This window comes from Ctenopharyngodon idella, chromosome 8 (assembly GCF_019924925.1).
Source record: "Ctenopharyngodon idella isolate HZGC_01 chromosome 8, HZGC01, whole genome shotgun sequence".
In the NCBI taxonomy this organism is placed as follows: domain Eukaryota; kingdom Metazoa; phylum Chordata; class Actinopteri; order Cypriniformes; family Xenocyprididae; genus Ctenopharyngodon; species Ctenopharyngodon idella.
Window position 1 is genome coordinate 33,414,882 of NC_067227.1, and position 23,659 is coordinate 33,438,540.

Here is a 23,659-nt window from a genome sequence, read left to right on the forward strand (position 1 = left end):
CTTTTTATCTTACAATTTTGACTTTTTATAAACTGATCAATTGAAAAAGGTTTTTCATCTTGCAATTCTTATTTTGTTTCTCGATTTATATCTCGCAATTCAGACTTTATAACCTGCAGTTGTGAGATATAAACTTAAATTCTGAAAAAAGTCAGAATTGTAAGATTAAAAAGTCGCAATTACCTTTTTTTATTTTTTATTCCATGGCAGAAACAAGCTTCCATAATTCCCAGCACACCACACTGGAAAAAATTGTTGTAGGATTGACTTTGAAACAATTTTCACTCAGAAATTGACAAGAAATGACAAGTAACACACTGAATGAAATGTGAAATTTTAAAGTAGAAAAACTGAAATAGTAAAGAAATCTTTTCCAGAGCAGATTTGTAAACAGATGCTTTTCTCTTCCCTTTTTCATCTGCGTATGTTGTTTCTAAATATCGGAATGTTGCGTCTCTTTGAACGTCCTTCTAATCTCAGAACGAATCAGATCTGAAGCTTGGGGTGAAACAGTGTTCCACGGCTCGTGTCCGCACACGTCTCTGGATCTACGGTAAGTGCTCCTGCACTGCAGGTTGATGTGTTTATAAAGGCCTTTCGGCAGGATAGAAGCTCAATGTGCCAAAACCTCAGAGTTACAGTGAAGATTATTCAAACTCTTCACATCACATAGTTGTAGATGATCTGTTGATTTGATGAGGATGTTTTTGGGCACACGAGTATAAACTTGTGCACAGAGCATGTGTTTATGTGAAGCATTCCTGCTGTTCCTGACTGGAGTTCAGTGAAGTAGAACTGAATCGATGTGTTGTTAAATGTTATCTGAAAACTGTAATGTAAACATTTCTTCTTCCTTTTTATTTTACCCTCTTGTTGAAAAACATCATTAAAAGGAATTAAACTAAAGCTGCCAAGTGCCAAAATGCCTCTAAAAACAGCAAACCAAGCAAAAATCTTGCAAAAATGAGTGTTTAACCGTGTCCTGCTGATGTCGATTCACTCATTCTTAGTTCTCTCCTCATCTAGACAGTGTTTGTAACTTTGTATCATTTGCATTCGTTATTTCCTCATGATGAATCTCTGTTGTGTTTGAAAGTGTCTGCTAAATCAAGTCCAGTCAGCTTTACAGCGCTTCACACAGTACAGACTGATCCAAATCAGCTTCGCAGATAAACAGGAACATAATAGAAACAATGATGCAAACTTCATGCTGTAAAACAGAAGACAATAGAGTCATTATTCAGATCAGTCAGTTCAATAACAGTGTAGATGCTGATTCGTCAATTGTGGAAAAAATGCTGGGTTAAAAACAACCCAAGTTGAGTTGAAAATTGACAAACCCAGCGATTGGGTTGTTTTAACCCAGCGATTGGGATATTTTAACCCAGCGATTGGGATGTTTTAACCCAGCGATTGGGATGTTTTAACCCAGCGATTGGGTTGTTTTAACCCAGCGATTGTGATGTTTTAACCCAGCGTTTGGGATATTTTAACCCAGCGTTTGGGATATTTTAACCCAGCGATTGGGATGTTTTAACCCAGCGATTGTGATGTTTTAACCCAGCGTTTGGGTTATTTTAACCCAGCGATTGGGATATTTTAACCCAGCGATTGGGTTGTTTTAACCCAGCGATTGGGATATTTTAACCCAGCGATTGGGATGTTTTAACCCAGCGATTGGGTTGTTTTAACCCAGCGATTGTGATGTTTTAACCCAGCGTTTGGGATGTTTTAACCCAGCGTTTGGGATATTTTAACCCAGCGATTGGGATGTTTTAACCCAGCGATTGTGATGTTTTAACCCAGCGTTTGGGTTATTTTAACCCAGCGATTGGGATATTTTAACCCAGCGATTGGGATGTTTTAACCCAGCGATTGGGTTGTTTTAACCCAGCGATTGTGATGTTTTAACCCAGCGTTTGGGATATTTTAACCCAGCGTTTGGGATATTTTAACCCAGCGATTGGGATATTTTAACCCAGCGATTGGGTTGTTTTAACCCAGCGATTGGGTTGTTTTAACCCAGCAGTTGGGTTAAATGTTTGCCCAACCTGCTGGGTAGTTTTATTTAACTCAACTGTTGTTTAAAAATGACTGTATTTCTTGCTTAAAATGAACCCAAAATATGTTGGAAATTAACATTTATTAATATGTTTAATGAATAATAATTAAACAATAAACATTTATTAAATTGCTTATTAATAAATGTTCACCATTTGATTATTATTGTTGCTTCTAGTAATTTTGTGTCTGATTTTTAATTTATAACCTATTTTGGGTTCATTTTAATGCAGCATTTTCCAGAGTGAGATTTAAAGCAGCTCTGCAGAAAACATGATTTCTCAATCTGAGAGTGTCAGTGCAGTCAAATCAATAATATTTCTGAATATTAAGCGTCTTTTAAACTCCAACTAAGCAAGACATTTTTTCCTCATAAAGGGAATGAGATTTTGTTTAAAGCAGATATTAATAACTTGTAGCGAGTCTCTGGTGTTTTTGGTAAGGGCGTCCCGTTATAAGTGTGTGATTACATGAGGCAGGCGGGGCGGTTCAGTCAGTCAGGACTTTATTCCCTCACAGCAGGACTTACAACTCCTGGAAGATGAGAGCTAGAGAAGCGCTGAGAGTTTAATGGAATCCCAGCTGAACATGGACACGAACAGCAGCGCGACGCGCAGGATGGAGCCCAGGATCCCCACCATTCCCGCGATCATGTTCATTTTTGGGGTCATCAGTAACCTGATCGCCATCGTCGTGCTCTGCAAGTCCAGGCGGGAGCAGAAGGAGACCACCTTCTACACGCTGGTCTGCGGGCTGGCGGTCACGGATCTTCTAGGCACCGTCCTCGCCAGTCCGGTGACCATCGCCACCTACGTGAAAGGCGCGTGGCCCGATGGAGACCCGCTGTGCCAGTACTTCGGATTCGTCCTGCTCTTCTTCTCCCTGGCAGGGCTGAGCATCATCTGCGCCATGTCCATCGAGAGATACATCGCCATCAACCACGCGTATCTCTACAACGATTACGCGGACAAGAAACTCGCGGGAGTGACGCTGCTCGCCATTTACGCGTCCAACATCCTGTTCTGCGCGCTCCCGAGCGTGGGCTTCGGAGAGGTGAAGATGCAGTACCCTCAAACTTGGTGCTTCATCGACTGGAGGACCAATGTCAGCGCGCACGCCGCCTTCTCGTACATGTACGCGGGCTGCAGCTCGCTCCTGATCCTGGTGACGGTGATCTGTAACGTGCTGGTGTGCGGCGCGCTCATCCGGATGCACCGCAGGTTTGTCCGGCGCACGTCTCTCGGCACTGACCCGGGCAGAGCGTCCGATCCCGGCAGGACCCGCAGCTTCGGCCGCCTGGCTGGCGCTGAGATCCAGATGGTCATTCTGCTCATCGCCACCTCCGCGGTCGTGCTCATTTGCTCCATTCCGCTCGTTGTAAGCGCTCGGACGGCATTGTGTCCGCTTTATCTCTCCAGTTCTGCTGCCTGCCTCAGATATGAGCCTCTTATCTGCTAAACAACAACTTTCTCACGATCTGCTTCTGATTTTCCTTCAGTTTCATTTTTCTACATTGTTCTGCAGATTAGAATGAATCACAGAGGCTGATGATAAAGTCTTAAAGGGATATAAATATTCTGAAATAGCCTTGGGTCACGGTGTCACCTCACAGTTTGACTATATTAAAATACAGTAGATACAGTACCTAACCCTAACCCATTCAGTGAACAGTAGACTACTTAAAAGAACACTAAAAAATACTGGGTTAAAACTTCTCACTCGCTGGGTTAAAACAACCCAATCGCTGGGTTAAAACATCCCAATCTCTGGGTTAAAACATCCCAATCGCTGGGTTAAAACATCGCAATCGCTGGGTTAAAACAACCCAATCGCTGGGTTAAAACATCCCAATCGCTGGGTTAAAACATCGCAATCTCTGGGTTAAAACAACCCAATCGCTGGGTTAAAACATCCCAATCTCTGGGTTAAAACATCCCAATCGCTGGGTTAAAACATCGCAATCGCTGGGTTAAAACAACCCAATCGCTGGGTTAAAACATCCCAATCGCTGGGTTAAAACATCGCAATCTCTGGGTTAAAACAACCCAATCGCTGGGTTAAAACATCCCAATCTCTGGGTTAAAACATCCCAATCGCTGGGTTAAAACATCGCAATCGCTGGGTTAAAACAACCCAATCGCTGGGTTAAAACATCCCAATCGCTGGGTTAAAACATCGCAATCTCTGGGTTAAAACAACCCAATCGCTGGGTTAAAACATCCCAATCACTGGGTTAAAACAACATAATCGCTGGGTTATAACAACCCAATCGCTGGGTTAAAACATCCCAATCGCTGGGTTAAAACATCGCAATCTCTGGGTTAAAACAACCCAATCACTGGGTTAAAACAACATAATCGCTGGGTTATAACAACCCAATCGCTGGGTTAAAACATCCCAATCGCTGGGTTAAAACATCGCAATCTCTGGGTTAAAACAACCCAATCACTGGGTTAAAACAACCCATTCGCTAGGTTAAAACAACCCAATCACTGGGTTAAAACAACCCATTCGCTGGGTTAAAACATCCCAATCACTGGGTTAAAACAACCCATTCGCTGGGTTAAAACATCCCAATCGCTGGGTTAAAACATCGCAATCTCTGGGTTAAAACAACCCAATCGCTGGGTTAAAACATCCCAATCACTGGGTTAAAACATCGCAATCGCTGGGTTAAAACATCGCAATCTCTGGGTTAAAACAACCCAATCGCTGGGTTAAAACATCCCAATCGCTGGGTTAAAACAACCCATTCGCTGGGTTAAAACAACCCAATCGCTGGGTTAAAACAACCCATTCGCTGGGTTAAAACATCCCAATCGCTGGGTTAAAACATCGCAATCTCTGGGTTAAAACAACCCAATCGCTGGGTTAAAACATCCCAATCACTGGGTTAAAACATCGCAATCTCTGAGTTAAAACAACCCAATCTTTGGGTTAAAACAAACCAATTGCTGGGTTTGTCCATTTTCAACCCAACATGTTTTAGAGTGAACCATTTTTTTCTTAGTGTGAAGAACATTTTAATAATCTAAATAATCTTTTTCCACCATAAAGATGTTGTAGGTTCTTCATGGAATCATAAATTCTCAAAAATGAAGGTTTGTCACTGAAGAACCTTTAACACCCATTGAACACTCTAAAAAAAGCTGGGTTGTTTCAACCCAAATTTGGGTCAAATATGGACAAACCCAGTCGATGGGTTAAATATTTTAATTAAAATTTTAACCCAGTGGTTGGGTTTGTCCATATTTGACCCAAATTTGGGTTGAAACAACCCAGCTTTTTTTTTTTTTTTTTTTAGCATGAATCTTTTCATTGCACAAAAATGTTCTTCACACTAAGAAAAAGTGGTTCTTTTTTTAGATCTGTTCACTGAAAGGTTCTTTAGGGAACTGAAATGTTTCTTCCATGGAATCACTGCGGAAAAATCCCTTTATTTTAAAGTGTTTCGTCAAGATCAGATATTTATTTTCTTTAGCAATTCTTGTTGGTGACATTTGAAATCACAAATCCACACAAATGCATCAAAAGTAAAGAAAAAAAGATCCATAATTAGCATATATTTTGTTAGATTTTATAAATGGCACTAAATAGGAAAAAAGATCTCTGACTGTGATTATATGAAAGATTATATGTCTGTGATCAGGTTAATGTTCATATTTTCATTTCTAATTTCAGGCTTTTGATTCAATGGAACTATAAAAATACGAAGTTGAAAACAATTTGATCTTGCCTTTTAATGTTATTTTAATCATGATGTTTTATTCCTTGAAGCATGTCAGTAAAAATGGACAAAATGAATGTCTATAACAGACCCGACATTTCATTATAAAAAAATAAAGTCTCCCAAAAATATGAGCATTTTATAAGTTTTATGGTTTAATTGCACATTTATTACTAAACTGGATGATCACATTTACTTAAATCATAACTTTTATTTGTTTATTCTGTTTAAGTGTTCAGTGTGTCCTGCTGCACATATTCATAAGCAGAATGTTTTCATGTTATGTTTGTCAAATGCGCACTGAAAATTCATGTCATTTTTTTAGGTCCAGGTGTTTCTCAACCAGCTTTATAAAACGCCAGTGGAGAAAAGGCTGGACAGAAACCCAGATCTGCTGGCTATCCGATTTGCCTCCACCAACCCCATTCTGGACCCCTGGATCTACATCCTCCTGCGTAAAGCGGTGCTCTCCAAACTCATCGAGAACATCAAGTGTCTCTTCTGCAAGCTGGAGTCTCAGAGAGTGCAGGGACCGGGCAGCTTCATGGACGGAGCACAGGTCTCCTCCATCATCTCCAGAGACTCTCCGTCCGCCGTGTCTGGAGAACTGAAGGAGGTCACGAGCACCTCGCAGACGGTTCTGTATCCGCCCGAAGCCCCGGACACCTGTCAGTCAAACCTGTACTTATCTGAAGCTTCTTCTGAATCGTCCGATCGGAACAGTTTAGACAGTCTGTCAAAAGAGAAGAGCTTACAAATGACTATAACCAATGAGACTCTTCAAGAGAAGAGCATTTAACTCCTGATGCGGACGCTTCTGCATCCAAACATGGATCTCTGTTCTGCCTTCTGTGCTTTGATCGAGTGTCGATTTCAGATCTGTGGAGTGAATCTAAACGAGTGACTCTTTCACTAAATCTGATTATTTATTTATTTGAGAAAACCATTAGTTTATTCAGCTATAAAGTTACTCTTTAAGTCTCTACGCTCTTAAAATAAAGGTTCTTTATTGGCATTGATGATTCCATGAAGAAGCTTTAACATCCATTACACAAAAGGTTCTTTATGGTGGAAACAGATTCTTCTGATTATAAACACGTTCTTCACAATAAAATAAAGGTTACAAAAGTTTGCTTTGTTTTTTTGCAGCGATGCCACAGGACGACCATTTCTGGTTGCCCAAAGAACCTTTCAGTGATCAGAACCATTATTTTCTTAGTACACTCTAAAAATGCTGGGGTAAAAACAACCCAAGTTGGGTTGAAAATGGACAAACCCAGCGGCTGGTTTAAATATTTGCCGGGCAGTTTTCTCAACTATTGATTAAAAATGACTATATATCTGGCTTAAAATGAACCCAAAATATGTTGGAAATTAAAAATCTGACACATAATTACTAGAGGCAACAACAATAATCAAAAGGTGAACATTTATTAATATGAAATTTAATAAATGTTTATTGTTTATTTTTATTATTTAAACTTATTAAATTTCCAACATATTTTGGATTCATTTTAAGCAAGAAATATAGTAATTTTTAAACAATAGTTGAGTTAAATAAAACTGCCCAGCACATTGGGCAAACATTTAACCCAACCACTGGGTTAAAACATCGCAATCGCTGGGTTAAAACATCCCATTCGCTGGGTTAAAACAACCCAATCGCTGGGTTAAAACATCCAAATCGCTGGGTTAAAACATCGCAATCGCTGGGTTAAAACATCCCAATCGCTGGGTTAAAACATCCCATTCGCTGGGTTAAAACATCCCAATCGCTGGGCTAAAACAACCCAATTGCTGGGTTAAAACATCCCAATCGCAGGGTTAAAACATCCCAATCGCTGGGTTAAAACATCGCAATCGCTGGGTTAAAACATCCCATTCGCTGGGTTAAAACAACCCAATTGCAGGGTTAAAACATCCCAATCGCTGGGTTAAAACATCCCAATCGCTGGGTTAAAACATCCCAATCGCTGGGTTAAAACATCCCAATCGCTGGGTTAAAACATCGCAATCGCAGGGTTAAAACATCACAATCGCTGGGCTAAAACAACCCAATTGCTGGGTTAAAACATCCCAATCGCAGGGTTAAAACATCCCAATCGCTGGGTTAAAACATCGCAATCGCAGGGTTAAAACATCCCAATCGCTGGGTTAAAACATCGCAATCGCAGGGTTAAAACATCGCAATCGCTGGGCTAAAACAACCCAATTGCTGGGTTAAAACATCCCAATCGCAGGGTTAAAACATCCCAATCGCTGGGTTAAAACATCGCAATTGCAGGGTTACAACATCCCAATCGCAGGGTTAAAACATCCCAATCGCTGGGTTAAAACATCGCAATCGCTGGGCTAAAACAACCCAATTGCTGGGTTAAAACATCCCAATCGCAGGGTTAAAACATCCCAATCGCTGGGTTAAAACATCCCAATCGCAGGGTTAAAACAACCCAACCCATTTAACCCAGCATTTAAAAAGATCTAAAGAACCTTTTGTTCGATGGAAATGTTTTTTGTATGTTAAAGGTTCTTCATGGAACCACAATCTAAAAAATGCTGGGCTAAAAATAACCCAAGTTGGGTTGAAAATGGACAAAAAAAGTTTTTATTTAACTCAACTATTGTTTAAAAATTTGTGTATTGTTCGCTTAACATTAATACGTTTAATAAATAATAATTAATTAATAAACATTTATTAAATTGCTTATTAATAAATGTTCACCTTTTGATTATTGTTGCTTCTAGTAATTATGTGTCTGAATTTTAATTTCCAACCTATTTTAGGTTAATTTTAAGTCAGCCATCATTTAGTTAAATAAAACTACCCAGCAGGTTGGTCAAACATTTAACCCAACCACTGGGTTATTTGGGTTGTTTTAAACTCAGCATTTTTAGAGTGCACGGATGCCAATACAGAACCTTTATTTTAAGGGTGTATGCGGTGAAAACTGGTTCTTCTCTGGCGTTGCTGCAGAAACCCTCTTTCAGAACCTTTATTTGTAAGGATTGTTTTGATCAGTTCAGTTCGGTAAAAACCTCTCTCTCTGCCAGCAGTACACATGTGTTTGTTTTTCCAGAAGAGGTCAAATCAGTCACATCAAGATCAACAAAAATTGAGCCCTGCAGGAAATAACCTAGTTACGATGTTTTCATAAAAACCTTTCCAGTTTCTCAGTGTGTCCTGCTTCCCAAACAGCAGATAAATAAATAAGTACTGTGTGCGGTTCTTACAGCGAGAGACACTTTATCACCTGATCATATGAAGACATCCCAGATAACATTAACATTACTTCTGAATGTTCTCGACACATTCAAAACGTTTTATAAATGTTTCTATTTTATGTGAATCTGAAGAAAACATTCCATTTGATCAAACATTAAGAGAATGTTACTTTTGATTGTTAAACATTCTAAAGCAAATAGTAACTTTTAAACGTTATGGGAACGTTACCTTTGAATGTCATTTGAACATTCTGAAACATTCTCAGAATGTTTCCTGTAGTTGGCAAAATCATAGAAATGTCTTTTAGAGTTTGTTCAAAATCACAGAATCATCACTGACTGAAAAGATTCCTCTGAGAAAGTTTTGATTTATGAAGCTGCTCTGTGATTTGTTGTTTTTGGTCATAATGACACACCGATGTCTGTGTTCATTACAGGCTCTTTTTCCACTGGGTCTCGTCGTTGTTTTAGGCTCAGACTGTTAGATAACAGAGAAGACTTCTAATCGAATGTGATTGAGTTCAGTGTGAGAATCAGCAGACGTCTGTCACACACACACACACACACACACAGCTTCAGGCCAGGAATCTGCCAACCTCCGTGTCCTTCTGATCCTTTAATAAACATTCTTTACACTCAGGATACGGATGTCGTTTACAGGCTTCATAACCCGTGAGATGAAACAAACTGTTCCCATGAAATGTTTGCTAATTATACTTAATCTTTGTTTACAATCACGCAGATAAAGCAAATATGACCACTGCTCTGTCCGGCTCTCCTGTGTTCTTATACAATACAGTAGATACAGTATAGATTACATAAGATTTATATACAAGATCAAGATTTAAAATAAAGGTTACAAAATGCAATTAAAAGAAACATTTTTGGCTCCCAAAAGAACCTCTCAGTGAACACTTCTTGAAAGAACCATTTTAATAATCTGAAGAACCTAAAGGTAGATGATGCCAATTAAGAACCTTTATTTTTAAGAGTTTAGACAAGATCAGCTATTTAAAGGATTAGTTCACTTCAGAATTAAAACTCCCTGATAATTTCCTCACCCTCATGTCATCCAAGATGTTCATGTCTTTCTTTCTTCAGTGGAAAAGAAATGAAGGTTTTTGAGGAAAACATTCCAGGATTTTTCTCCATATAGTGGACTTCACTGGGGTTCAACGGGTTGAAGGTCCAAATGTCAGTTTCAGTGCAGCTTCAAAGAGCTCTACATGATCCCAGACGAGGAATAAGAGTCTTATCTAGAGAAACCATCAGCCATTTTCTAAAAAAAAAAAAAAATTATATACTTTTTAACCACAAATGCTCGTCTTGCACTGCTCTGTGATGCTCCACGCATTACGTAATCATGTTGGAAAGGTCACGTGACGTAGGCGGAAGTACCGATCCAGCGTTTACAAAGTGAACGTCAAAGACTAAGTCAAGTGGCCTTTACAAAAAAAGGTAAAAGTTTTTCGCTCTACCGCGGTAAAAAAAAAAAAAATAAATAAATAAAATAAAATATATATATATATATATATATATAATGTTTTTTTTTTTTTTTTTTAGAAAATGGCCGATGGTTTCTCTAGATAAGACTCTTATTCCTCGTCTGGGATCATGTAGAGCTCTTTGAAGCTGCACTGAAACTGACATTTGGACCTTCAACCCGTTGAACCCCAGTGAAGTCCACTATATGGAGAAACATCCTGGATGTTTTCCTCAAAAACCTTCATTTCTTTTCCACTGAAGAAAGAAAGACATGAACATCTTGAATGACATGGGGGTGAGGAAATTATCAGGAAATTTTAATTCTGAAGTGAACTAATCCTTTAACTGCTTTGGCAGTTCTTGTTGGTGATGTCTGAATTGATCGCAAATCAGAAAGTAAAGATAAACAATAACTACAATCAACATATTTTGTTAGATTTGATAAATGGTACTTTTTTCTTTTAAAGATACACTTTTTTGTTCAAAATTACCAAAATGTAAACAATGATTAAATACATCATCAATCCTTCTTCCAAAACGTGTTTTTGTCTTACCCTGATTCACTATGGTAAGTCTATTATAAGTGTTTATATTTTAGACCTGTAGGGACGGTTTTCGCGGGAAACTGCTTACATGTCACTCGCGCGTGTGTTTCGTCATATCCGTAAACAGAGAAAAGTTGCTCTGGTCACTTTGGCGCGTGTCTGGTGTGGGAGTAGAACAGGTTAGTTTCACAACGAGCGAGAAAGATTGAGGAAAGAAGCTGATAAATCTCCATCCTCCAGGGAATCACCCGTTTTAAACAAACGCTGAACAGAGGAGAGTCTGCTGGAGAAAAGAGAACAGAGATCGTGATAAAACAAGAATCAGTTGGTTTTTCGAAGAACTGAGGGGTTTTAAATGTTGTGAAAGGACGCGGAGATGATGGTGTTTTTATCACTCAACAGGTGAGTAAGTGTTTTATTGAACAGAAGAATCGCCATGTATTTCAGTATGGCTGTTGGAGTTTAAAACAACCGTAAAAAAGTACCGTGTCTATTAATGGGTAAAACTACAATAATGTCTTCAGCTAGTCAGATTGAGATCTTTCCATCTAAACTGGTTATATCTCTTAAGACTAGTAGTGAATGTTTTATGAGCAGTAGTATAATCTCTCTCTCTGTTTTTAGTTATGAAAAAGAACTATATTCATCCGCACAGTCACGCAGAGCCGAAGCACAACCTTCCGCAAAATGCCTGCAGTTTTATTTTTTAACCGCTAGAGGGCGTAAAGTTACATGGAACACCGTTAATTACCATAGTAAACAGAAAAAAAAGATCTCTTATAACATGTCTGTGTTCCGGTTGATGTTTATATTTTGATTGATAAGGTCAGGTTTTTGATGCAATTAAACTATAAAAATACAATGTTGAAATGAATTGAAGTCACTTGTAAAAAATATTTGAATTCCTTGAAGCATTTAAGTAAAAATGGACAAAAATATAAGAGACCATTTCCGTACAGCTAAAACGATTCTTCATTTGTTTAATTAATTACATAATTCATGTATCAAACTGAACCTTCATTCATAATAGATTGTAGATGTATAGATTGTGTCAGGATGGAGCATTAATGTACTGTACTTTTCAAATGATTAAAATGTTAGTTCACCCAAAAAATTAACATTCTGTCATTAATTCCTCACCCTCATGTCGTTCCACACCCGTAAGACCTTCGGAACACAAATTAAGATATTTTTGATGAAATCCGAGAGGTTTATGACTCGTCCATAGACCGCAATATAATCAACACTTTCAAGGTCCAGAAAGGTACTAAAGACATCGTTAAAACAGTCATGTGACTGCAGTGGTTCAACCTTAATGTTATGAAGAGACGAGAATACTTTTTGTGCGCAAAAACAAAACAAAAATAATGACTTAATTCAACAATCTCTTCTCTGTCATTATCCTTACGCAGGTGACGCAGTGAAGGCTTCCGTGTTTACGTCCGAACGCTGGCTCAGTATTGGCCAAAGCTGGTCACGTGATCAGCACGACACATGCGTGTGATGCTGACGCAGGAGCCGGCCAATAATGAGTCGCCGTTCTGATGTAGAACCTGGAAGTGCTGGATGTAAACAACGTATGAGAATGACACAGAAGAGAAGAGATTGTTTAATAAAGTGGTTATTTTTGTTTTGTTTTTGCGCACAAAAAGTATTCTCGTCTCTTCATAACATTAAGGTTGAACCACTGCAGTCACATGACTGTTTTAACGATGTCTTTAGTACCTTTCTGGACCTTGAAAGTGTTGATTATATTGCTGTCTATAGATACCTCTCAGATTTCATCAAAAATATCTTAATTTGTGTTCTGAAGATGAACGAAGGTCTTACGGGTGTGGAACGACATGAGGCTGAGTGATTAATGACAGAAATTTCATTTTCGGCTGAAATAGCGCTTTAATATGTTTATTTAATGACTGATTTTCAGTTTCATCTCCTGTAAACGTGTGTTCGTCCTGCTGGTGAAGTTTATCATGTTCTTATAATGATTCTGATACTCTGTTTGTTTTTAAAGTCTCTTCATCATCAGCTCTGTTTATATTATTATCCTGATGGATTCATTTAGTAAATAATCATGAGTGTCAATGGAAAAAACCCGTTCCCATCATCTGAAGAGCAGCTGTGGTGTTTGAAGGTTGTTTATGGTTTATCTGATGTTCTTGTCTTTCACATGATGCAGAACAAGCCTGATGTACCAGATAACTGAAGCTGCTTCAGATGAACGGTTTGTCAGATATGAAAGTCTAAACAAACTATTTTGAGCTTCAGTCATGTGACTCTTACCTGTACGAGTGTCTCCATCATCTGGACACAAACAAGTATTGCTAGAATGAAATAATTAAAACAGGAGGTTTAAACCTTTATTTGAATGTGCTGCTCTCATTCAGAAACTGAGAAACCGTTTCCTCTGTACAGTGAATGTCTCATATATGCAAATGATATGAGGAAGTTTCAAGATTTTAGTTTTTATTCTGTGATTAGATGTAATTTTATACCTTGAGTTATTCCTGTTATGCAGCACATTTTCATCACATCATAATATACATAAAATATTAAACTTACAGTATTTAAAGATCATTATAGATCAAGTCATGTGTGTTTGTTTTCTTGGTTTCAGGCGATGCTTATTTTTCTTCTTACAGGAAATATATTCTAGCTGTTGTTTTCTGTTTCTAAACAAAATGTTTCAAACTAAACGCGTCTCTTAGTTGGGAATTTTAATTCCTAATCATTTTATGTTTTTGCTGTTTCCTCAATATCACCTTCCATCCTATTTATCTTTTAACTTCCAGAACGACATCATCCTGCAGGAAGTGATGTCATGAACTGGACATCAGGAAGTATTATCGCTGGTTTTGATGAATTCGGTGATGTTGGTTAAGTTTGTCTCTAAAATATTCATCGTGTTCAATCGAATCACAGATCAGTTTGATCAGTATTTCACAGTTCTTTATTTCCATCCTGTTCATTTTCTTGTCATTGTGTAAGTTAGTAAAGTTAGTCTGAGCTTGAGTATTATTTTCATACCATTAATATAGTATTTTTATATTTATTAATATTTTAAATAAGTTTTTATATTCTCTGTGTTCATATTCATTTTAGTTTACGTTTTAGTAATTTTGTTGTGTGGTTTATTTTTAGTTTTTAGGTTTTATTATTTTTATTTCAGTTTTAGTTTAGTTATTTTCAGCTTTAGTTCTTTAAATATTAGTAATTCAACAACTTAAACTAAACAAAAATGAGAATTGTGCCCTTGGCAACTAACTGAATATGTTAATTTAATTTTATTTATTTAATATTTGTTTTATTTTAATTAACATACATGCTTTTAAATATTTTTAAACTTGAGTATTATTTTAGTATCATTATTATAGTATTATGGTATTTATTAATATTTTGAATTTGTGGTTTTTTTTTTTTTCTTCATTTTTATTTTAGTTTAAGTTTTAGTAAATTTGTTGTGTGGGGTTTCTTTATTTTTAAAGGTTTTAGTATTTATTTTTATTTCAGCTTTAGTTCTAGTAATATTAGTAATTTATTTAAACTAAACGTAAATTATAAATGTGGCCTTTAGGTAAAATAAAATATCTTTTATTATTTTATTTAAATAAGCAATATAAAGTTAAATTTAAGTGCCTGAGTGTTATTTTAGTATAATTATGGTATTTATTAATATTTTTAATTAGTTTTTATCTTTATATTTTCTGTTTTCATTTAAATTTGAGTAATTTTGTTTTTTTAGTTTTTAGGTTTTATTATTTTTTTTAATTTCAGTTTTAGTTTAGTTATTTTCAGCTTTAGTTCTTTAAATATTAGTAATTCAACAACTTCAACTAAAAGAAAATTAGAATTGTGCCCTTGGCAACTAACTGAATATATTAATTTGATTTCATTTATTTAATATTTATTTTATTTTAGTTTAAGTTTTAGTAAATTTGTTGTGTGGGGTTTCTTTATTTTTTCTTTATTTTTTATTTCAGTTTTAGTGTTAGTAATATCAGTAATTCAACTTTTGAATATTAGAAACAGGATCTTGGCCACTAAAATAAGATGTTTCATTATTTTATTTCAGTTATCAAGGTAAATGTGCTGTTATATTTACAGGTTTGTGAATGTTGTTTGAGAGAGTTCAGCAGTGACAGTGCATGTTTGTCTTGTTTACTCTGCTCTCAGTCACATGATGATGGAGTGTGTCATGTTTAACGAGGTCGGCGGTCATCAGAGAAAGGGAAGCCCCGCGCGGCTCCAGAGCTTCACCCTCGGCCCGGCTCTTCCTGGCAGCTCCGGCGATCATCACAGGTCAGCCTCGTCGTCTTTCACCTGGACACTCACAGTCAACAGTTAAAGTTACACTGTAGTAAATAAATTAAAGATGCCCTCGAAGGAGAAAAAAACACGGCAGGCACAGGAAACCGAAGAAGACGAGGACGATGACGGAGAGGAGAAGAAATCAAAGTCGAGAAGGAAAGGTAAGATCAACGGTCCAGATTGTGCCACAAAGAAGAAACAGAAACACACCGAGGACACAGAAACGGTCAGCGATGCATCCGAGGTGAGGAAGAGCCGCAGAGGGACCAAGAAGAAGAAGAAGAAAAGCTCTAAACCGGAGGATGAGGAGGAGGTGAAGAGCAGCAGTGAGGACGGTGAAGATGAACACAGACCCAAGAAGAGACACCAGAACCTTCCAGATGTCGTTCAAGTGAACAAAGACAGGAAAAAGAGCATCATGGGATCCAAAGACAAGAAGTCCAAAGACGAGGGGAAGAAGAAGAAGAAAGCAGAGAAAGAAGATACGGAGCCGGAGGAGGAGGACGACGACTCCCAGAAGAAGAAGAAGAAGAAGTCCAAGAAAGGAACCGCTGACAGTGACGACGAGGGCAAGAAGGGGAAAGGCAAGAAGAAGAAATCCAAACATGTTGATTATGTGGAGATCTACGAGAATGAACTGAGGAACTATGAGCCTGAAAAAGTGGAGAACTATGAAGACGAGTACCACAAGAAGAAAGGTAAGACGCCTCAAACATTATTAAACGTCTTCTGCTCTGGGAGGATTTGCTGTTTGACTCATAAAACAGAGCAGCGCACTGATCCAACTAACGAAAATTTTAGTTTTTAAAGCAGTCTTACTGAGTGTTCTTAGAATGACCAATTTTTTAAAAAATGTTTTAAAAACGTTTTTTCTTTGTTATATGAACGTTAAGGAAACACTCCATTCTTCAAACATTATGGGAACATTACTTTTGAATGTTCTTTGAATGTTCTGAAACAATTAGTAACATTTAAAAAATGACTTTAGTTCAAAATTCTGACTTTTTTTCTCAAAATTGTGTTGTAAAGTCAAAATTGCGAGTTATAAAGTCGGAATTGCGAGTTATAAAGTCGGAATTGCGAGTTATAAAGTTGGAATTGCGAGTTATATTATTAGAATTGTAATATAAAGTCGGAATTGCGAGTTATAAAGTCGGAATTGCGAGTTATAAAGTTGGAATTGCGAGTTATAAAGTCGGAATTGCGAGTTATAAAGTCGGAATTACGAGTTATATTATCAGAACTGTAATATAAAGTTGGAATTGTGAGTTATAAAGTCGGAATTGCGAGTTATAAAGTCAGAATTACGAGTTATATTATCAGAACTGTAATATAAAGTTGGAATTGCGAGTTATAAAGTCGGAATTGCGAGTTATAAAGTCGGAATTACGAGTTATATTATCAGAACTGTAATATAAAGTTGGAATTGCGAGTTATAAATTCAGAATTGCGAGTTATAAAGTCAAAATTGCGTGATATAAAGTTGGAATTGCGAGATATAAAGTCGGAATTGTGAGATATAGTCAGAATTATGAGTTATAAATTCAGAATTGCGAGTTATAAAGTCGGAATTACGAGTTATAAAGTCGGAATTACGAGTTATAAAGTCGGAAGTACGAGTTATAAAGTCGGAATTACGAGTTATAAAGTCGGAATTGCGAATTATATAGTCGGAATTGCGTGATATAAAGTCAAAATTGCATGATATAAAGTCGGAATTGCGTGATATAAAGTCGGAATTGTGAGTTATAAATTCAGAATTACGAGTTATAAATTCAGAATTGTTTCAGAACGTTCAGAGAACATTCAAAAATAACGTTCCAGTAATGGTTGAAGAACGATAGCATGGAATATTTCATTAATGTTCACATAACCAGGAAGAAACTTAATGGGAACACTGGCATATGTTCTTGTTGTTAGCTGGAGAGATTTCAGTTATATTTTGACCGCTGGTTTCCGGGCGGTCACCTAATATTGCTGTGATATATATTTTGATTTTAATATGGGTTATCGTGACTTGACTTATTTTCGTGTTCTCACTCTTGTATTAATATGGCGTCCTGAGCAGATCAGGACAGTAGTCATTGTTCATCTGGGCGTTTCACACTGTTATTCACTGAAGTGTGAATGTCCTCCTCATTAATAATGCACTCATGCATTCTGTGCTCAATCACATGACAGTCTATGAGGTGGTGACCATCACCGGAGACGTCAACGGCGCAGGTACAGACGCCAATGTCTTTATCACGCTGTTTGGCGACTATGGCATCACTCCCAAGTTGCACCTGGCCAGCAAGTGAGTCCATGTTACTGACCTGAAACTTGATTCATAATCATCTCTGTTAATAATAAATGAAATGCCTGGTAGCCGCAGTCTCGTTGTTTACTGTTGTGTTTAAAGGTTATGTATTCTGATGAAATTTAACACCATCACTCTGTCTTTCCCTGAATCCACAGCACAGAGAAGAGGTATTTGAGGCGCTGCTGTTGTGCCGTTTACTCTGAACTCGTGCACATGATATTCTAGAACCTTTCATCAAGGACCAATATTTCATTTGCATGATCCGATTGGGCGAACAGCGTTCTGAAAGGCTCAGGAGGTTTATTGCTCCTCATAATGAAGGGCTACAATATACATGTGCTGTACATCACTATGATGGACTCGAGTGGATCAGACTGTGGAAATGTATAGCATTGTGCTGTAGAGAGAAACACCGCAGCACTTTACTATTCTGTTTCCAGACACACATCATTCAAAATGATATTTACTGTAATCTAGCTTGACTCACACTGCAAATATGATTTTATTACTCAGTATTTTTGTCTGGTTTTAAAGTACAAATATCTAAACATTCTTAAATCAAGATATATTTACTGGAGAAGCATTAAGTCTTGATTTCTGAACAATGTATCGAAATTTGGTGCCGTTTTGAGGAAAACAATTTTTTTATTTCATCGAAATGGTACGAGACTTGGTAAAGGTTTCGGCACTTGCTTTGTGAACACTCACACACACACACACACACACAAAAAAGTCACACTTCGTGGTCAAAAATGAGCGCATTGGAAACAAATTTTACCTAGTGGAAGCGTTCGGTACTGCACCCAAACAAAATCTTACTGAAAGCTCATTTCTTGAGATATTAAACTCAAATTTGGAGCACAACTAGTTTAGATTTATGACTTTGATTTTTCTCACAGTTTTAGAGTAAAACATGGTTTGGAAAATATATATTTCATATAAAATATAGTATTTTTGTGCACTCTTTTTAAAGTTCACTTAAAAAAAAAAAAAAAATTATGCCATCTTTAAAAAGAGACCAAACTTCAGTCTGTTGCTCCAAAACATTGAAGTTTACATTGGAAATTTCATTTTCAGGTCTATGCTCAACAAAAATTGAATAAATGGATAATAAATACAACATAAATATAATGTAGTACCTTAAAATCCCATTAAAAATACAAAATATTAAATGAAAAAAAAACATTGAACTAAAATATAGTACATTGATTTTATTGAAAAAATAAAAAATAATTTTTGGCCATTTTTGATGAGCACCAGAGAGTTAAAACAAGAGCAGATATCTGCCAGTGGAGTCTTGTTTTCTCTTTGAATTAAGTTTATTTTTCTGACTCCATTGGCAGATATCTTAATATCTTCAGTCATTTTGCTTCTCCAGTAAATGTATTTAAGAATGTTTAAATATTATTAATAGAAAAAAAGACAGAAACACTAAGCAGACAAACATTTTTTGCAGTTCATGTCACATGAAATATTAGCCAAAGCTCATTTACAGAATATGTGTGTTTACAAGATGTTCCATCAGCAAATACATGATATATTGGGTGCTAGATATCATGCATTTTCTGAGATGTATCGTGAATGTTTTTACGTTTACAATAAGGACATTCAATATATGATGACGTGTTTTCTTTCTGAAGATACTGTGTTTTTACACTGTGTGCATTTACAGCCATTGTGCTCTTAAATTGCATTTCTTCTCAAAGGTTTGAGGTATTAAAGATGGATAAGATTGTTCTTTATCAGTTATTTAGATTTACACCATGGTATCATAAAACATTATAAGTGTATTATTATGGTTTCATATTATTTTGGTGATTGTTTAAAGGGATTCAGGGTTTGAGTTTGTCTTTAGCTTTTGTATCATGTTAGACAATTCTGTGTTTCCAGAAATTAAGATCGCTTCGGTTATTATTTGCATTAATATTTCTTACAGGAATCGAACTGCTTTTGAAAAAAACAAGACTGACGTCTTCCGGATAAAAACACACAATGTCGGCCCGCTGAAGAAAGTTAGGTAAGTTGACAAGTTTTACTGTAATTTGAGGTCAGCAATGCTGTGTGAATGGAGGTGTCAGTGCGTTCTGTGCCGTCTGTCAGGATCGAGCATGATAACACGGGTCTGAACGCCAGCTGGTTTCTGGACCGGGTCGTGGTCACGGACATGAACAGGCCACATTTACGCTTCTACTTCGCCTGCAACAACTGGCTGAGCAGGACCGAGGGCGACAGCCTGTTCGTCCGGGACCTGCTGGGCAGTCTGGACCCCATGGACATGCCCAAATGTGAGACTTTTACATTTAAGAGTGCTGAACCATGGTGAAACGCTGTGAAATGATGTTGTTTCCTCTGAGTCATATCAAGTTCAGTGAATTTCAGTCTTTGTTGTGCTTTTTTTGCAGATAATAAATATGTCGTGAGTGTGTTCACGCCTGATGTGAAAGGAAGTGGGACGGACGCTGATGTTTTCCTCAATATTTTTGGTGAAAATGGAGATACAGGTAACTAGGATGGAAGCTGTCCCGTTTAAGCCTTAAAAGTGATTCTCAACAGGTGGAAAACATATATAAATATATATATATATATATATAAGCATATATTTATATGTATTTTTTATATACACTGCCGACTATCAAAAGTTTGGAATAATTGTTGTAGTAGAGTGTTGTTGTCATGCCGTCATTTTACGCCGGACTGCTTCGAAAACGAGAGTCAATTCAACACAAAAGATTAACATGACGGCACATGCTAGTGGATGAGTTGAATCAACTACATAAATTTATCCACTAACCATTCAGAAACGTCTAAAAGTTGTAACTTCTTCCTGAGTCTCTCCATCAGTGTCGACTCCGGTTTGAACAATGTAAGGCTGAACACCGTTACTGACAATCCTCATTTTGGCTGAGTGAGATTCTCCAGCTTTGTTGTTGTTGAGCTGTTAAAGCTCCGCCCTCTTCTGGAAAGGGGGCGGGAGCAGCAGCTCATTTGCATTTAAAGGGACACACACAAAAATGGCGTGTTTTTGCTCACACCCAAATAGGGGCAAATTTGACAAGCTATAATAAATGATCTGTGGGGTATTTTGAGCTGAAACTTCACACACACATTCTGGAGACACTGAATTGTAATGTCTCATGGTTTCCACAGACATTTGCTCCGAGAACGGCTATAGACTAAGACACGGAACCTGAAACTCCATCACTTTATCTGTCACATTATGATCTGATGTTTATATTTCCCAAAGGCGAGAGAAGACTCGACAACGATAAAAACAACTTTGAGAGGGGAACAGAAGACAAGTTCACCATAGAAGCTCCAAATCTGGGCAGAATCAGGAAAATCACCATCGGCCACAACAACAGAGGCTCTTCGGCCGGATGGTTCGTGGAGAAGGTAAAATCTCAGTAAAATATAATAAATGTGTGTAATATAGTGCATATATTTATCGAAACACTCCTCTCTAGAGTCATTTTTCTAGCTGACTATCAAGTTAATGGTCACTGAATGGCTATTTTCTGAGGAAAATGTGACGTTACATGACTCAAGCTGTTTTATTGACGTCTTTCCGTGGTTTTTGATCGATTGCATGAGACGTGATAAGTTGTTCTGTGTCTTTAAACATTCCTTCTGATGTTCATTCATGTTTATTTCATGCTATAACTAGTAGTAAAGAGGAAGAGACGATTGGTTCAACTGTCAGCACACATTAAAGAGACACAAAAATACTTTTATTGCTTAAATTAAGTGATAAAACTGACAGGATTTGAAAGCCGAGACCTCAATCGATGTTGTCAGCCCAGCCGTACGAACGCATGCGGAGGGATTTGGGCTGTAGTGGATCATTTGCATCCGCTCCACCTCACATGGCATCTCTCAGGATGAGGTCATTCTCGTCACCTTATCCACGCTGAAAGGAAACACCACACTACTCTACAGGATTGGCTTTCCTTCTGATGAGAGCCGCAGCCTGCTGATAGATAGATATGCGCATAGATTGTTCACACCGACACCATATATCACTGGAATGAAACCTGCGCTGCTGATGGCGCTTCGCTTTCATTTCAGGTCATACTGGATGATTTGGGAAACAAAGCCGTGTACGAGTTTCCCATCAACCGCTGGTTTGCCATCGATGAAGATGATGGAAAGATTCAGAGAGATGTTCTGGTTGGAGGAAGTCAACCCACCGGTAAAAATCTCCTCATACAACCTCCAAAAACCAACATCAGCATCACAGGCGGATGGTGTAGTCAGTGTGATGTTTGAACAAAAGTTTGGATCTTTATGTCTGTTCTGCTCACCAAAAATACAGTAAAAATAGTGAAATATTATTCCAATGTGAATCAGCTGTTTTCTATGTGAATATATAGTGAAGTGTAATTTATATCCAGTGATCAAAGCTGAATTTTCAGCATCATTACTCTAGTCTTCAGTGTCACATAAGTAGAAGAGACTCTTCTTTGAAGATCAGGACTTTAACTGGTTGTATATGTAAGCTCTTCTGACCGGACTGTGTTTCTTCAGGGATTGTGTACAACGTTCAGGTGGTGACGGGGAACATCAGAGGTGCCGGAACCAACTCCAAAATCCACATGATCATGCACGGCTCCAAAGGCCTGAAGAACAGCGGCAAGATCTTCCTGGAGGGAGGGAAGTTCGAGCGCGGCCTCACCGACATCTTCAACGTGGAGATCGCGGCGCTGCTCAGTCCGCTCAGTCGCGTCACCATCGGTCATGATAACGGCGGGGTCAGTGCCGGCTGGTACTGCGACAAGGTCGAGCCTCGTCTCTCCTGAGCTTAAACTGCTGATTATCATAGAAAATCATTTCAGAAACTGGGGAAGTGTGGTGAAACCTAGTAGTTTGAATGTTTACCTTCAGGCCTGAACCTGTTCTGTTGCAGGTGGTTGTCTTCTGTCCGTTCACCGGCATCGAACAGACGTTCCCCTGCTCTAAATGGCTGGATGAGAACGAGGGCGATGGAATCATCGAGAGAGAGCTCTATGAAATGGTCTCGCTCAGACAAAAGAGGCAGAAAAGTGAGTATCGCTCATGACGCGAGCGTGAAAGAGGTTTGTGAGGTTAAACGTTCTCCTGCTCCTCAGAACACCCCTGGTCCCTCTGGATTTGGACGTCGGATCTTTCAGGCGCAGGAACAGACGCCTCCGTCTTACTCCAGATATACGGAGAGAAGGGCAAGTCAGACGAGATGAGACTCGACAACAAAACCGACAACTTCGAGCAGGGCCAGCTGGACAAGTTCATGGTAAAAACTGTATATTATTTAATGTTTTAATGTGTTTTGAAATGGCTGTAAACTCTTTTTTGAATATTAATCTAAACATTTTAACATTTCATATGATTAGTCTTTATAAGCCGTTTTTACACTATCATGGATGGATAGATTTTAATTTAAAATTTGGTAAATTCTTCTTCTGAGCCAAAATTTAGACAGTATCTCCTTCTAGAGCTTTAAAACTACAACCACCAACCTCGGCTCAGACCTTCAGACTGTTCTGACTCCTGCTGCTATATCTGTTCTAACTGATCCAACTTACGTTTTTCCTAAAAATTACATTTAAAACTCTTTCTATAACTAGCTAAGCATAGCAACTAGCCTAGGACATGCTAACAATGTGTATTAAAATGCTAGCCATGTGCTAATTTATGATAGAAACAGGCTAGCAGTGATTAATCATACTAGCTTCATACAAAAACGTTAGCTTCATGCTAAAACATGTTAGCTTCATGTTAAAACATGCTAGCTTCATGTTAAAACATGTTAAAACATGTTAACATGTTAGCTTCATGTTAAAACATGCTAGCTTCATGCTAAAACATGTTAAAACATGTTAACATGTTAGCTTCATGTTAAAAGTTGCTAGGTTCATGCTAAAACATGTTAGCTTCATGTTAAAACATGCTAGATTCATGTTAAAACATGCTAGATTCATGTAAAAACATGTTAAAACATGTTAGCTTAATGCTTAAAAATGTTAAAACATGCTT

General features: G+C 37.7%; 2 protein-coding genes across 2 annotated transcripts in view; both read left to right on the forward strand.

Moving 5' to 3' along the window:
- Positions 1-1,784: 1,784 nt before the first annotated feature.
- On the forward strand, positions 1,785-10,510 carry ptger4a (prostaglandin E receptor 4 (subtype EP4) a). Its single transcript, XM_051902931.1, has 2 exons — positions 1,785-3,438; positions 6,114-10,510. Exons 1-2 carry the CDS (start codon positions 2,632-2,634, stop codon positions 6,585-6,587), a joined length of 1,281 nt encoding a protein of 426 aa, XP_051758891.1. The 5' UTR covers positions 1,785-2,631; the 3' UTR covers positions 6,588-10,510.
- Positions 10,511-11,154: 644 nt separating this feature from the next.
- loxhd1b (lipoxygenase homology PLAT domains 1b) overlaps positions 11,155-23,659 on the forward strand; it is a 34,948-nt gene continuing 22,443 nt past the window's right edge. Inside the window, exons 1-13 of the mRNA XM_051902855.1 lie at positions 11,155-11,442; positions 13,220-13,264; positions 13,833-14,023; positions 15,214-16,046; positions 17,530-17,644; positions 19,587-19,667; positions 19,751-19,935; positions 20,053-20,151; positions 20,895-21,043; positions 21,716-21,839; positions 22,175-22,425; positions 22,554-22,689; positions 22,756-22,916. Of these exons, the coding sequence (XP_051758815.1) occupies positions 15,413-16,046; positions 17,530-17,644; positions 19,587-19,667; positions 19,751-19,935; positions 20,053-20,151; positions 20,895-21,043; positions 21,716-21,839; positions 22,175-22,425; positions 22,554-22,689; positions 22,756-22,916 (1,935 nt within the window). The 5' untranslated portion in view covers positions 11,155-11,442; positions 13,220-13,264; positions 13,833-14,023; positions 15,214-15,412. The remainder of the gene's footprint in view (positions 11,443-13,219; positions 13,265-13,832; positions 14,024-15,213; positions 16,047-17,529; positions 17,645-19,586; positions 19,668-19,750; positions 19,936-20,052; positions 20,152-20,894; positions 21,044-21,715; positions 21,840-22,174; positions 22,426-22,553; positions 22,690-22,755; positions 22,917-23,659) is intronic.